Source organism: Crassostrea angulata, chromosome 1 (assembly GCF_025612915.1).
Source record: "Crassostrea angulata isolate pt1a10 chromosome 1, ASM2561291v2, whole genome shotgun sequence".
NCBI lineage: Eukaryota > Metazoa > Mollusca > Bivalvia > Ostreida > Ostreidae > Magallana > Magallana angulata.
The window spans coordinates 39,959,013-39,976,017 of record NC_069111.1 but is presented as its reverse complement, the minus strand read 5'-3'; the positions used below and the strand labels follow the sequence as shown (position 1 = coordinate 39,976,017).

Here is a 17,005-nt window from a genome sequence, read left to right as displayed (position 1 = left end):
GAGTCACGTGACGCGAACCCACTTTGATTTTCAAGTAGTTGTCCACTTTGATTTTGTGTCATTACTGAAAGTGTTCCGTTTCCTTGAGTTCAAGAAAAAACTAACAAGTATGCTGTTTATGCTGCCTTATATTTCGGTCAAGTTGACTTACGTGATTTGATGTGTTTTGTTATACAATGTATATATAGTACATGCAACATAGGGAACCCACTAAATATTATACACAGTTGAGCAAAGTAAGATTGAAAAAATGATTCCAGTTAACGATCTATTAATCAACAAGATGATTAATGCATCGACACTACTCGTTTTTGCCTTCCGAAGTGCGAAACATAGATGTAAGGTATTTTTGGTAAATGCCATCTCTAACATAATCAAAATTCTTACGTTTTTTTTCTCACTACCCCCAACCCACTTTTGATTCAGCTTCCTTCAATTTTTAAATTTACACGGTTTATGCAGAACAATTTTTGAGCTGCAATAAATTCCTAAGGAAAACAGTATATATTTCTAGCTTAACATTTTCAATACTTAGTCGGATTTTGACCAATCGTCAATATATTGGGGTTTTTTTTTTAACTCAAGCAGATTTCAAAGTCAAGGGACAGGGTCTCTCTCCCAAATAAATTGAACCACGAAAATATGAAGCTGATAAATCTTAATTACGATGTGTTACTGGTTAACTTATAATTCCTATTATGTGATGCAGGACCTTGCAATACCTAAGTATAAAATTATGTTAAAATCAGCCATAACACATTCGTGGGTAGCCGATTACTAGTTTCGCACACATGGCTAAAGTATTGAGTAAGCGAGCAACTGTATTTATATATACTTTAGACGCTCCCCATTTTAAATGATTGTATAAAAAACCTCCGTATTTTATAAAAGTAATGATTTTTAGAATCGGAGTGGGCTTTTTTTTTTTATACCTTACTTTGATATATATCCACGGGAAAATTGGGGTTGACATGCCATTTTTTGTTACCAATAATAACAATTTAATCCATAGAACGGGTTGGGAAATTAAATCAATTAATCCAATACCTGCGCGAGTTTTTGTGCGCGTTACAAGTTCTATACGGTATTTTCCCGTACATGATTCAAGTTTATCAAATTTTTTATCTGATTCCATTTATGTTGCAGTTTAACAATCAATAAACAGAAAACTGCATCGAGGATACAACATTTTTATTACAAAAATACAATCAGTGTATATTCAATCTATAAATTTTTTTTTAAAAATCAACCGTAAGTCCTATCTCCATTACTGCAAGCGTTTCGTGCACACCGACATCTGATCCCATTATAGGTTATGACTCGTTCCCTCCTGCAGTTTGGGGGTATATTGGTATAGGGACAGGCCGCACTTGGGCAGGGCTGAGGGTGTGTTGGGTACTGACCGGAAGTGGTTCTCGGGTACTGATCGGTATTGGTGACTTCTGAAGAAATCAATCAAAGTACTGAGATTATTAACAGATATACAATCAAAGTAATGAGAGTAGTAGTAGCAGATATACGCTCAAAGTACTAAGAGCAGCAACAGATATACAATCAAGGTAATGAGGGTAGTCACAGACACACAATCAAAGTACTGAAAAATAGTAACAGATATACAATCAAAGTACTGAGAGTAGTGAGAGTAGTTACAGATATACAATCAAAGTACTGAGAGTAGTTACAGATATACAATCAAAGTACTAAGAGCAGTAACAGATATACAATCAAAGTACTGAGAGTAGTTACAGATATACGCTCGAAGTAATGAGAGTAGTAGCAGATATACCGGTACGTTCAAAGTACTTAGAGCAATAACAAACACACAATCAAAGTACTGAAAAATAGTAACAGATATAAAATCAAAGTACTGAGAGTAGTTACAGATATACACTAAGCACATGTTTACATTAATCAACACATTTCAAATTGGTAGAATATTGATTGGGACCCAAATAGTTTCAAAACATTAAACTATTACGTATAGATAGATCCAATATTGACTACTGATTTCATTTTGCTTTTTAAAAAAAATGTATAGTCTTAAGACATGTTCAAACTTTTTATACTTGTAGGTGGCATATTACTATCATATGTACATGTTAATATGTAACGACTCTAAAAGGGGTAATTATTGAAAGTTGAAAATGGAATATTTCCAAATAATTTATAACTTTTTCCTTATAAAGAGTCTTAAAAGAACAAATTCAAAAGTAATTCAATGACAAAAACAGGCATAGTGAAATTATACTTATCATATACTATGAAGTAATACCTATAAAATATTTTAACTGTGAACCTTTCATAAACTGCCTTTACATGATCTGAATAAACACAGTTTGGTGCAATGTAATTTTACCTGGACAACACACGGCATACTGGTCTCCTCTAGAACATGTGTACCCCGTAGGACAGATCTGTGTGTTACATGACTCAGCCTCGCCATTGGAGAGCAAGGGCCTTCCTTCGGAGCATGGGTTATTAACTATAAAAACAATGCCCCAAAAATATTAAATTGTTAGAATTAATTTGAAAAAAGTTGTGCTTGAAATAAAATACACTGTACAAGTGACTGAAGTCTTGGAAGTTAGGAAACTGTGTACCTAAACAACAAAGACCGAACGCAGACTGGCAGCTGAAATTTGGCGGACAATCGGCAGCCTTGTTGCTCATATAGAGTGACCGACATGATCCCTGTTGGTTGAGCTGTCGACCAAATTCACAGGTCAAGGTGGAACGTGTAGGACCGACGGGGATGTTATTGTCGGGTCCAGAAAGGTCAAGAGGCCATGGGTGTTTTGAACCGGAAACGATGAGAGACCACGGGTCAACGCCTGGTGAAGGCCCGGCTGGAGAAGGACCGGCTGGTCGTCTTCCACCTGTAAGGAAACAACAAACTCAAAAACTCACAAAAATATCACGGAATGACAAAAAATGCTAAAAATAATATTGTCTTCAACTATCGAGTTCTGCTCTTTTTGGCATGAGTCTTGTATACATAGCAAAGATCTGTGTGCTCTGCATCTCGCTTGCAACCCCTGCAATTCAATTTTTGACAGACCATTAAAATTGTTTGTTTGAAAATATAATTAAAAATTTTCATCCTAAATTGAGACAATGACAATTTACATGTGGTCTCTTCTTATCATAAGTGCGTAAAACAACTAATTTTGTTTTTAAAAAAAACTAAGTCTTGTTCCGAAAATGCCATTATTTTCAGAAAATTATAAGCGGATCTGATGACAAGTATTGAATCGAGAATATACGTAGATTAACTAGAACGACCAACTTTTGGTGTAAACAATTCCACGTAATCTGTGGAAAATTTCACGTTTATGTATTTGAGTGTAACCCTTTTAGAAAGAATATGAGTAAAAAAAATGTCAGAATACTTATGAATAACCAGTACATGATCATAAATAAAGTTAAAATATATGCTGTATAAAAACTCGACAAAACGACCACTGGATATCTACCAAGTATTCTGTGCAGATTGAACATTACACACTGTTACATGTATTAGACAAATGGATTATCAGTCTTGACTCTTGTCTACGAGCGACTTTCAATAGCTACTGTTATACTTCCAAAAGAAATACAAAAGTTATACTCAGTGGTAACTACAGCTATGCCAGTCAATTGCTTTAAAGCTATACACGCTATAATTTGCGTCAATTTTGAATAAAGGGGAAAATGTATGTGTTTGATTACTAATAAAAGTTACCTTTATGCTGTTAATTATAATGCTCAATTCGATCACGTAACAAATATATCAAATATTAAACAATAAAAAATATTTATTTTCCTGCCAGGAAAGTAATGCCTCCTCGTGAATATCAATCTATCACGTGATATCGACAGCTAAATTTAGTATATCATACCAAAACTGGTGAAGGGTCAACATCTTTATAATTGTGATAGTTTCACAAAGGAAAGGATATTTTCAGTAAAGCATAAATTTGTCCGATATACGAGTACAAAAAAAAAAAATCAAGCCTGTGAGTAGATATGAAAATAATACTTCCTTTAAAAAAAATGACGTAGACCTGTGTGTTTCCCCTATGTGCTATTTATAGATCCTATAAGTGTTAATGCAGAAGTAAGGGTATCGTGAATGACAAACGTATTTTACTCATTATACATGTATGTATTTCAAATTAACGACCGTTAAGCATATTAAAAATCAAGTTGGATATTTAATTAGGCAAACAATAACGACCACCTAGTTCTCCGCGGACATGCGCAATGAGGTCGGTTTCGCTCTTCCTTCATCAATATTCATGAAAAGGTATATTTTCCTGACAGGAAAATAAACAATTAAAAATCTATATCTTTGTAACGAGATGGAATTCACCATTGTAATTTACAGATTAAGGATAACTTTTATAAGTAGACAAACACATGCGTTTTCACTGTCATTCAAAATTGACGTAAATTATAGCGTGTATAGCTTTAAATAAGGTCGATATGACACGGCTAAAAGAATGTAATATGCCGATAGTTAGAAATCCATTTCAAGTATTAACTTGCAATTAATATTTCAATTCTGTATGCAATGTAAAAATGATCATGTGACATAGGCTTTGCATGTTGCTAGCATTGAAAAAACGATCAAGTTTAAAAATAATGGAACAAAAGTTTATAGAATAACATTATAACAGTTCCTAAAATCCAAAGGAAATTCAAGTTTAAATCTAGTATAAAGAAATTTACGTCAGCACAAAACAGAAATCAATTAAATTTTTGACAACTTACCATAGTAATTGGCAGCTAGGCTAAAAGAAGAAACCAACAGAAAACTGACCAGCGTTAGAAGGTGCATTTTAAAGTTTAGCCTTCAGCAGATGGTGTCCAGTCTTTAAGTACTCTGCTTTTAAAACACAAAGTTTTTAAAAACATTCTAATTAATTGCTTTACTGTTCACGGTTTTGGAAAACCAACAAATTTGCAAGGCGAGGCCAAGGGATTCATGTTTTAAATGTGTTTTAATTAATAAATTAGTCAAGTCTTGCACAATCTACCGTCGCTGAGAGTGCACGTGTCACGTAATGGTTCACTCCCTGCACTCGGCTTGAAATACACATCTGTCGTTTGTTTTAAAATCGCCATCAATCATAAAATGACAGAAAATACACATACAATTCTAAAATGACAAAATGATTTTATCGAAAGTGTTATAAATCATCGACCTTTTGGCTTCTGTTCATGGGAAATCAAACACATATATAGTATCTTCGATGTACAGTCAACCCATGATATTTTTTTTTTACCAATGAAGAATTCATTTAGTCCGACGATAGATCAATGGTAATGATGGCGTTGATAAGTATAAATGATAGCCCGTGGTGTTCATTAGTATGACTAAAGAGATATCTTTATCACATGCTTCACTAAAACTCACTGTGTTTATGACATATAGATCGATGATATAGAAATTCAGTAACTCCTAAAATTTATCTTAATCGCGTGTTTCAATTAATCGCAGTTCCTTTTTAACTCATGAAAATTGACAATCCTAATCTCATATAAAAAGAAATATCAAATAAAGTCACAAATCCGTGGGGAAAAGTAACGACAAGAGAAAAATAATAGTTAGATTTTTTTAATCCAAATAGCGCTTTGGCTCTCAAGGTTCCTCAGCAAATTAGCTGGTTGGAGGATGAAGGGTTTTTTTCTTCATTTATATATGAATAGATATTCTTAATGTAAATATTGGTTTTTATTCCTACCAGAAATATACATGTATGTTAAAATTGTCATTCATTCTAGCATGTTCTGTTTACGTTAATTGAGTTCTCATTGAATGCATTTGTCTATACTGAGATATTGGGCTATAGATATGCCGATGTGTTTACGTAATAAAGTGCATATTGTTTTCATTAGAGGTCTTTACACCGTAATTAATTGTTGCGGTGGTTTTTGTTTTCCAATTAACATTAACCAATTATTTTCTACTTGACAGGAGCCTTTTTTGCCTTATTTACGTAATTAATCACAGCGTTCTGATAGGGGTTTTCCCAAAATTTGAGGAATATTGTTTCTGCCTATACACTGTATAAGATTTTTGTAAATAGGCAGCTTTGTACAAATATTACGTCATAAATGAATTCGTCATACGTATTTTGCTGAGCGTAAGTAAAAAATAAAACAACTTGATAAACAATGCTAGCATAAATGTGTACTGTATACAGGGAATATTCGCCGACGTTTTATTTTCGCTCATTCGCCCTTGTTAACGGACGAATTTAAGACTGGGCGATCTCTTATGTCTGGAATGATCTTTCATTAGATACATTGTACAACAGTTTGAACGAATAGAACGGGCGAAACTGTTTGCAAGTGTAGAATGGCGAAAATTACACGGGGCCAAAATAACACTGTATACAGGTTCATAATTATTACTTCTAGTTGACAATGGCATTGTTTTTCATGTTTTTAGCAGTTACAACTTATTGCATGTTCATTGTAAAACATAAAAGAAGTCAAAATTAAGGTATCTCACTACACCTAGGCTTAAACGTTTTATGACACTACGTCATAAGATAGCGATTTTAATGTTTTGTTAAATTGTTTGTATCAATATATTTGGGTTTAGATCGTCATAGCATAGTGGTTAAAGCACTTTGTTCGTGAACCGATGATCATGAGTTCGAATCCGCCCGAAACTTTTGTTCACATTGTAATTTTTCAAAAAATAATTTTTTAAATCTAAAATTGAATGTTTTCGCCTACTTGACTTGTATACATCTTATCCATCATGTATCATAAGCAAGTATATTTTCTGCTGAATAAAGATACCTATTTAAGGTTTAGTGTGCCACCCTTTAAAGAGGCAAAGTCAAAATATGAGCTAAAAAATTCAAATTACTTAATATTTGTTATTTGTAATTCTTCACAGGGGTTTGTTAATTGAATGTCGTTGGAGTGAGTTGTAAGCAAAACAAAGAGCTCACAATTCTTTGTTACATATAAAATGTTCATGCCACGTTTTTTTTATTTTGTCAAGTTCTGTTTCAAGCTTATTTGTGTCTTCGTCAGAAAAGGAATTTCTAGCGTTTATCACAGTCATTAAAAAAGCTTTCTATTCAGTAATCAGTATTTTTTCACCTCAAGACCAGTTCACTGGTATATGAGGTTCAACAGAAGTATTCAGTATATACAAAGAAACAGACAAGGATCACAAGTACATGTGATAAATAGTGCAGTGCAGTATAGGTTGTTTAATTTTTTTTTCAGGATGAACTTACTTAGAGAATTTTATTATTGAATTTTGACACACAAATTTTGGTTGACCATTCAAGATACCCCAATGATAAAAAAATGGGGAAAATCTGAATTTAAAGCCCAAATAATGATCATGATTCTTTCAACAAAAAAGAGCATTTTAGATTACTGTGAAATCATCATAATTCGTTGGGGCCAATTTTCGTGGATTGGTTCTTGGGGACATAATTTCGTGTATTCTTTAATACCAACATAAGGACATATGGTTCTATACACTTTTTTATTAATTCGTGGATGATGTAAATTCGTGGATGAGAGATACCCACGAATTCCTTGAAAATTGAGCCACCAAGAAATTTAATGATTCCACAGTATTGCATTTGTAATGTGATTGCCAATTGGATAAATAAAAAAGTAGTATGCGTTAGGGGTGAGAAGCTGAAAACTTCATGTATAGTAATTGGCAGTTGGAAGAGACACCAGAACAAGTTACTCGTCTTGACACAACGCAATGAATGAACAAATATTTACTTACTAGTATTTCATTCCCGTCCTAATAACTTAACCCCTTAATCCAGAAGTGACAATTTTGAAACTGATTGTACTAGTGAGAAAATAGCTTTGTTTGACTTGAGTGCGATTTGTACTTGTATATAATACATGTATATTAGTATTATCAATTCGAAGGCATGATAGCCACAACATTTATAATTGTATTCATTTCAGAGGTATGTCTTGCCTTATAAAGTGCACAGTGGTTAAGTGGTTTAATTTGAGGTGATCTTTTTTTAAATTTGCAGTCAACATTATTCATTTCGTTTCTACTTGACAGGTACTTTGTTTTTGCATTGTTTACGCAATTTTTCACCGCGTTCTGATTTGAGGTTTCCCTAAGCTCGTTAGAAAAATTGTTATTCCTTGCAAACCAAGCATATTCGTACAGAATGCATTGACATGTATAAATAAAATCGTCAAACATATGGGTTTTCTGTTGTTTTTTATTTCTTTTTTTCGGGTGGGGGGGGGGGGGTTAAAAACAGAAAACAGTCAAAGAAACAGGGTATGGTCACAATTTGAGCTGGAAATTCTAATTTCATCTTTCCATTTTTGTTGTTCACAGGTTTTCTAATGGACAGTGAATGTCGGCTGTCGAGCTAAAAGCAAAAACAGAGCTTGCAATTCATTTCATTTATTTACAATAATATTATGTTAAATACCTGTTTACTATAAACATTCTGTTTCAAGATAATATTGTGTCTTTTTTTAAAGAAGATAACATTAAAAAAAAAATTCTATTCAGCATTCAATATATGGAAAAATAAAGTAGAAGGTGTTTTTCTTCAATCTCATAATCCATTTTTGTGACGTTTTCTATATAAGTCTATATTCATAGATTAGAATCTATGCCATCATTATACTATATAGTCTCTTGCAAAATTCCCACTCCGTCAAAAATTGATAAATAAATAGATATCAACATAGATCTGAATTACAAAGATTAAATCTAAGAAGAGTTCCCTAGCAGAAAAATATCAACAAAACACGCATAATCATAGCAATATATTTATTAGAACGACTGAACTCTTTAAGCCACATATCCTCCGTTCCCGGGCGGAGGTCCATTGTCCACCGGGCAGATGTTTTGAGGACAACCCTGACATTTTCGACCGTTGTTATATATAAAGGTCTCCTTTCTGCACTCTGGAGGAATGATAACAGCGGGACAGAATACATTGGGGCAGGGCCCCACAGGGTCAACGGGGGGAGAGGGGCCTGGGTAGGTATCTGAAAAAGAGGAGATCGTCTTCAGTTAAAATTCTGCTTGGTAGAATTATCGTGCATGCAAAAGTGAAAAGAGTGTGTATGGACTTAAAAATCTATACCTGGACAACAAACGGCATAACTCGATCCAGTTGAACACCTGTACCCAGTGGGACATCTGCCGTTGCCACAATTCACAGCATCACCCCCAAGCTGTAAGGGAACACCTGAAGTGCACGGGTTGTTTCCTGAAAAGATCCCAACGAGGAGACATTAAAATGATGATTTCACCAAGTATCAACAATACCAAAAGCTAAACAATCAAAATAATAACAAAGCAACGATAACCACAACATTAACAATCAATAACTTTTATCCATAATGTTACTCTATTACTTACTTAGACAACAAGGCCCGGGCTCGTCAGCGGGCCCGAAGTTACAGAAGAAGCCCGCTGGGCACTGTTGATAGCTATTGAAATTGGTACATCGCCCTTGTTGATCTATCTGATGACCATATTGACAGGTGAGAGTGGAAGGGGGGTTGGGGGGAAATGGTCCGAGGTTGATTGGGTCCACAGTGATAGGCTCAATAATCGGCGTGACTGGTCCACCAGGTCTGTATTGATCTGGTAAGAGAATAAACGGATATTATTAAAGTTGATAAGTGACCCTACCTGCAATATTTTGCTCTGTTGTACATATCGGCCTCCAAATTGCGATAACTTCTTTTGGAGAAATTTGTCTTGGTCCATTGAAAAAGCTTATGATGAATTTGACAAGATTATTGTAGTTGGAGATCTAAATGTTGATTTTTTAAATATCCCACACACTCACTTGGTCAAAGATTTACTATCCAGTCACTTTTTAGAAAACATAATCACCGAACCGACAAGAGTCACACAAAACACGAGCACACTCATCGACCCAATTCTAGTAACACGTGACGTTTCATTTTTCGACTCTGGAGTTTTAGATGTGCATCATACTATTAGTGACCACAAAGCTACATATATTTATGTTAAAAGTAATTTAAATCTAAACAGTGCTTACAAGCGCAAAGTTTGGCTTTACAAAAATGCGGATTTTGATAAACTTAATTTTCTTATTACACACACAGATTGGGAAACATTAATAATGGGGGCCGATGATGTAGATCAAGCTGCCAACAATTTTTCAGAAACATTTTTATCGCATATTAGGAAATCTGTTCCCGAAAAAACTGTAACTATCAGACCCAAAGATAAACCATGGTTTGACTCAGCCTTACGGAAAGAGATTAGACAAAGAAACCGTTTAAGGAAGATTGCAATAAATTCTAGAAACGCTTTAGATATGCAAAAGTTTAAAAAATCACGCAATAAAGTTAACAATATGAAAAAGTATGCAATTGACAATTATTATAACAATTTAGAAATTAATCTTTTAGATTCCAGTAAAGATAATTCCAAATTATACTGGAGATTATTGAAGAATGTTTTTGATATTAAAATGTCTACCGAAATTCCCCCATTGCAATTTGCCTTTAAAAACGGTAATCAATCAATAGCTTATACCAATACAGAAAAGGCTGAGGTTCTTAATGATTATTTTTCCTCCATTTCATGTTTAGACGACAATGACACTAGATTACCTGAATTCAACTCTGAATGCAACAATTTTATTTGTGATGTATGTATCTCTGAACAAGATGTGATAGATATTATTTCAATCATTCAAGTAAACAAAGCTGTGGGGCCAGATAACATAAGTCATAAAATGCTTAAGAATACTATGTATACAATAGCAAAGCCTCTATGTTCATTATTTAATCGTTCTTTAAAAAACTGTACATTTCCAAGCTCCTGGAAAATATCCAATGTTTTACCTTTATATAAGAAAGGCGACTCATCACAAATGTCGAATTATAGACCTGTTTCCTTATTAAGTTGTGTTTCTAAGATAATGGAACGAATTATTTTTAGACATGTATATAACTTTTTTCATGATAATAATCTTTTTTATAAGTATCAAGCTGGATTTTTACCGGGTCACTCTACTGTTTATCAGCTAATAGAAACGTACGACCATATTTTAAGAGCAATTGATCAAGGTCAATCTTGTATGATTTTTTGCGACTTGTCAAAAGCATTTGACCGCGTTTGGCATAAAGGTTTATTGTTTAAACTCCATACCTATGGTATTACTGGAAATCTGTTCAAATGGTTTAATAGTTACCTTGTAAATAAAAAGCAAAGGGTTATGTATAGTGAAGTGCTGTCGTCTATTAAGTCTATTAATGCCGGAGTGCCTCAAGGCTCTGTCCTTGGTCCATTGTTATTTCTTATTTATGTAAACGATATAGCAGATAACATGTTAACATTTTGCAGACTTTTTGCAGATGATAATAGCCTTCAACATGCTGCAATCAATGTACACGATATGGAATCTTATCTTAATCGGGATCTTTTAACTTTAGAGGCTTGGTCTAAGAAATGGCTTTTAAATTTTAATCCTTCAAAAACTAAGGCTGTTTATTTTAGTAATAAACCTAACACAGTAACCCCTACGCTAAAATTTCAAGGATGCGATTTGGAATTCGTACCCACCCATAAACACTTAGGTGTTATATTTTCTGAGGACCTTTCCTGGTCATCTTATATAAATTCTATTATAGCAAATGCTCAAAAGAAATTGGGATTAATGAAAAAACTTAAATTTAAACTTAATAGAAAATCACTGTCACTATTATATACTTCATTTATAAGGCCTCAGTTAGAATATGCATCTGATGTATGGGGCGGTTGTTCTATTAATGATTCAGACAAATTAGAAAAAATACAATTGATTGCAGCAAGAATTGTTACAGGTTTACCTATTTTTGCATCTCGGGAATCTCTTTACTTTGAAACAGGGTGGGAAACGCTTTATAGTTGAAGGAAAATATCCAGGCTAAAAACAATGTATAAAATTGACCGAAACCTTTTACCCAGTTATGTAATGGATATTTTTCCAAATAAGCGTGCTAATGTATCTAACTATTCTACCAGAAATGCACATAATTACATTATACCAAAATGTCGTTTGGAATTGTATAAATCTTCGTTTGTTCCTACTGTTGTTGATGAATGGAATGCGCTTTCAACGGATGTCCGTGGAAGCGACTCTTTTCGCATTTTTAAGGAAAAAATACATGTTTCTGTCAAAAATGAAAATGTACTTACATGTAGAACTAGACCTAATTTTTTTACATATGGGGATAGATTTTTGAATATCATTCACACTAAACTTCGTCACAATTGTGCACTAAATAATGATTTATTTCGATGTAATATTATCAACAGTCCACTCTGTTCGTGTGGTAAGCTCGAAGATACTTACCATTATTTTTTCACATGTAATAAATATAAAGATGCTAGAAATGTTCTATTTAATGACGTTTTTCAAATTGTAAATCTTAACATTGTCAATACTCATGTTTTACTTTGGGGTGACAGTTCAATAAGTGACAATGAAAACAAGCATTTATTTACATTAGTTTATAATTTTATCAAAAATACTGAAAGATTTAACTGATCTTATAACTACTAGTACACCGTTGTTTATTATATACATGTCAATTGCATTTATGTATACGTCCATTATATCCACTGACCTTTATTTATGTTGTGTACACATATTTTGTATCATATCTTTGTATTGGGAGAGGGCGGTCTAAGTTATAGAACTTGTGACCAATCCCAATTGTATTTTGTACAATAAAAATATGTTCAAATCATTAAAGTTGAATTGAAAAAAACAAATGGCGAAACTACTTTGTAATTTTTTTTTTGCTTATTATTTGCCAAATGTCAAAACAATGGTCGAAATTATTTGAATGATAGTTTCCGAGTGATACTTTAAGATGTACCCACGATTTAAAGATTACATTTTCTTATAGTAAATATATCTGATATAATGATTATATCTTGTGTCAAATTCATTTCTGAAACGAAGGCAGAGATTCGAAACGTTTAACATATACCTGTAGTGAATGTTTAAATGTTAGAAAGATAAATTTAAAAATCACCTCCCAATGAAACCATGAATATTAACTAATATATTGCAATAAATGCCCTTTTCATTTGAGAAATGTCTTATAAAATTGAAATAATTGAAATAAATAAATACTTTGAATTTCAAACTTGTATAGTGTATATCAATCATTTTAATGTTGACAAACTTATTTTAATTAGAATTAACAAATAATATAAAATAACAACACTTACAACAATCTCATTCAAGTATGCATATTGTCTGATTTCCAAATGAAGTATATAGAAAACAAAATTTAGGTTTCATTAAAAAGACAATATGTATTTTATTTATTTTTTTTTACACCTGACATACAATTATTCCAAAAAATCGTCTGACAAACAAATGGAGTGATCAGATTTTTAAATATCTATATTCAGTTTAAAAAAAAATCAAGAACGAAATTGTAAACTTACTACTATATCTGGCCTCCAGACCAAAAGACAGACTCAGAATAACACAAGCCACCGTAAGGAGGTTCATCTTAATTAGGCGCTAGTTTTTGATGAAACTGAACTCGTATTTATACTAAATTTTAACCACGTGAAAGTTGATTTGCTCAGAAGTTCAGCAATTTTTAAGAAATTCGTTGGTAAACGGTAAATTTCCTATGAATTATTTATGAGTCACATGTCAACTAACATTAGGGGCACATAACGCGTTTGTATGTTTATTTATTCATTATTTAAGACAAAATACGTATCAGATCTCAATATTATTTTCTAAATACTTTATAAAGAATTATTGCACTATATTTACATTTACTTTCTTTCCCCTATCAAATTGCATTGATTTATTTGAGTGACATTTACGCATAACACAGAAGACCCAATCACCAAACCTGGTGCGTATGAATACAGTCTTCCTTTCGTATGACTGAATCTCCTCGCGACTTCAATCTAGATCACGACCTGATATTATACTTACGCTGATTAATATTTCTTGATGTATACATATTCTAACAGTGAAATGAATTAAATTAATTTCATAGTAACTATACCAAAAGTAAATTCATCAAATTACAGAATGAAAAATAAAATTCTATTATAAGTTATCAAATCTCTGTGCACTATTTTTGTCAGCATGATTCGGCTGTTCCAATGGCTCTTCCGTTAATGGCTCTTTACTCGTTGAATAAGGCACAGATTTTAAAAAATAAATCATGTTTTCGGAAAGAGAAAAAATTTAAAAAAAAACAACGTAAATATAAGCATTAAATCATTATTTACTAGCGCTCGTTATTCAAATTGTTTGCGCACACCGTTGCAGTTATGAGACCACATCTTTCAAAAAATAATGATTCAATGCTTAAATGAATTCGCGTTTGTTATTTTTTACATACATATTTTCAGGTTTTCCTGCATTCGGTTTTCAGCGATGAAAATGTTTCTTAAGACACAACTGTTCTAATAAATTATTTGTTTTGCTAATCTTGAGTTTGACTTTAGTGCTTAATGCCAGTGTAAATAAAAGTGCCTCTTCTAATTGCTTTCAACCAATTATTACTAAGGTTGTTCGACATGTAGCTTTCTATTCAATTCAATTCAATTCAATTTATTTCACTCAAACCGTCGACATGACGGTACATAAGGTACATATATATATAAATATTTACAAGTGTAGGTATAGAGTCAGAGGTACATGTACAGTACAAATAAGAGAGAAAAAAATATGAGAAAAAAGTACAAATGTTCAAGGAGGACAGACTGATTCAAAAATTTCATTTATAAATAAACAAAGTTTTTTAAGTTTTCAAAGTTTTAAAGTAGACAATAATTCACAAAATTTAAAAGTGTTTGGTCTTTCACAAAATCTAGGTTCCAAGTATTTTTGTCTAATACATGAAAGAGCATTACATTCTAATATAAAGTGCATTTCATCAGCTATTTGATTGTTATTACATAATGTGCAACATCTTTCCTTTAGAGGAATGCCTAACCATCTACCAGTTTCTACAGGAAGTCGGTGATTCGACGTACGGAATTTAACAAGTATTTTTCGAAGTTTTGATGGTAGAATACTCAGACATTTTTCATATCCAAAAGTAAATTTGAAAGTTTTATATATATGACCTTTTGAAGAATTTGCAATATCAGCCGACCATTTCTGCACAAACTGGTCTTTAAGCCTTTGCTTGGCACCATTTGTAATCCAATTAACATTTACAGTACATTGTTCATTCCAAATGTTTGAAAAACCACACTTATCAAAAATAGAATGTATACAATCAATCCATGGGTTTTTAGAAAAGTCATTATTTCATGGCTCAATAAGTATTTGTAAAGTATATGAACAATTTTATTTTCTGGCCCGGTGAACAATTTTGCCCAGTATGAAACCATTCTAGTATATATATTAACAGATAACGAAAACCTTCCGGTTTCTCCATAAACCATGTATGATGGGGTACAGCTTTTCAAATTCAGTATATGTTTCAAAAATTTCAAATGAATACGTTCTATAATTCCTATGTTTTCAAAGCCCCATACTTCACATCCGTATAATAATACCGGCGTTACTACTTTATCAAAAAGGTCTAACTGACAATCGACAATCGACAGGTAAATTAAATTGCCTTATTTTCCTGATGACCCCATACATAGCCTTCTGTGCCTGTTCACATAGATGTGTTTTTGCTTTTCTGAAAGACCCTCAACTGACTGTATTTCTTTTTTATTCAGGTGGGTGGTCTTTCACCTGTATCTGAATCTCGATTGAGGATTCAAAGAGCCCGATTATCAACGAAAAGATCGAGGTATGCTGAGTTGTAGAAACTTTGGAGTATGAATACACATTTTTATTTCTTTTTTTAAAAAAGGACCATTGAGACCGAGAGACATTTCATTATATATATATATATATATATATATATATATATATATATATATATATATATATATATATATATATATATATATAAACGAATGTTTCACATAAATTATTTTTATATTTTAATTGAAAGAACCCTACTGGAAAGAAGCTTTTCATATCTATCAATTATGTTTTTCAAACAGCATGTCTTTGAAATGATAACCATTATTGAAGCGTACTGTGAATATTATGTATGTTTATGTATATGATGACATGATACCAAATAAATCTATGTACCATATATTTCATAGAGTTAAACTTTTGATCAAATAATATGCAAAAAAGAATATATATATATATATATATATATATATATATATATATATATATATATATATATATATATATATATATATATATATATATATATAAACATACATAATATTCACAGTACGCTTCAATAATGGTTATCATTTCAAAGACATGCTGTTTGAAAAACATAATTGATAGATATGAAAAGCTTCTTTCCAGTTGGGTTCTTTCAATTATAATATAAAAATAATTTATGTGAAACATTCGTTTTTTGTTGTTATAAATAACATAATATATTATGTATATAAAAAATCATCAGAGGATGCTCTGGTATTTGGTACAGATACAGCTGATCTCAGTGTAAAGTTTTCATGTAAATAAGACGGTGCTCTACCCTGATAGCTGTTTCATACACTGTACATGGTTTAGTCTAAACTGTCGAGCCCTGTCTTCCATATTCAACATTTGAACTAAGCACTTTATGGTTAACAGTATGCAATGGAGATTGGTTTAATATATTCCTAACCATTTTGTTTTGACATATGTGTAATTTATTTCTTAAACATTTTGACAATCCAATATACCATGCACTGTATTTTTTTTAAAAAAATGCAGTTTTTGACTAACTATTTAATGTGTCACCTGTAATTCATAATTTAAAAAAAAAGTTTTTATTTTCTAATAATATAGAAAGGAGGTATGCCCGAAGTATATATGTGTCATGTGAAGGATGTCCACTGTATTACATTTCTCCTGCACTGATCCAGTCACCAGCAATCCAAAACAGGAAGTGCAACATTAGACAATCTTGCAATACAGCAGGACCTAATTTACGTTCACAATATGCC

General features: G+C 32.2%; 2 protein-coding genes across 2 annotated transcripts; both read right to left on the bottom strand.

The window, feature by feature from the left end:
- Window positions 1-1,181: 1,181 nt before the first annotated feature.
- LOC128164799 (uncharacterized) lies at window positions 1,182-4,954 on the bottom strand. The gene is made up of 4 exons (XM_052828802.1): window positions 4,753-4,954; window positions 2,601-2,876; window positions 2,357-2,482; window positions 1,182-1,442 (listed from the first exon to the last, which is right to left on the bottom strand). Exons 1-4 carry the CDS (start codon window positions 4,817-4,819, stop codon window positions 1,246-1,248), a joined length of 666 nt encoding a protein of 221 aa, XP_052684762.1. The 5' UTR covers window positions 4,820-4,954; the 3' UTR covers window positions 1,182-1,245.
- A 3,467-nt stretch (window positions 4,955-8,421) lies between these two features.
- LOC128192437 (uncharacterized) lies at window positions 8,422-13,517 on the bottom strand. The gene is made up of 4 exons (XM_052865099.1): window positions 13,451-13,517; window positions 9,383-9,610; window positions 9,105-9,230; window positions 8,422-9,006 (listed from the first exon to the last, which is right to left on the bottom strand). The coding sequence occupies exons 1-4, from the start codon at window positions 13,515-13,517 to the stop codon at window positions 8,807-8,809; spliced, it is 621 nt and encodes a 206-aa protein (XP_052721059.1). The 3' UTR covers window positions 8,422-8,806.
- Between the last annotated feature and the right edge of the window lie 3,488 nt (window positions 13,518-17,005).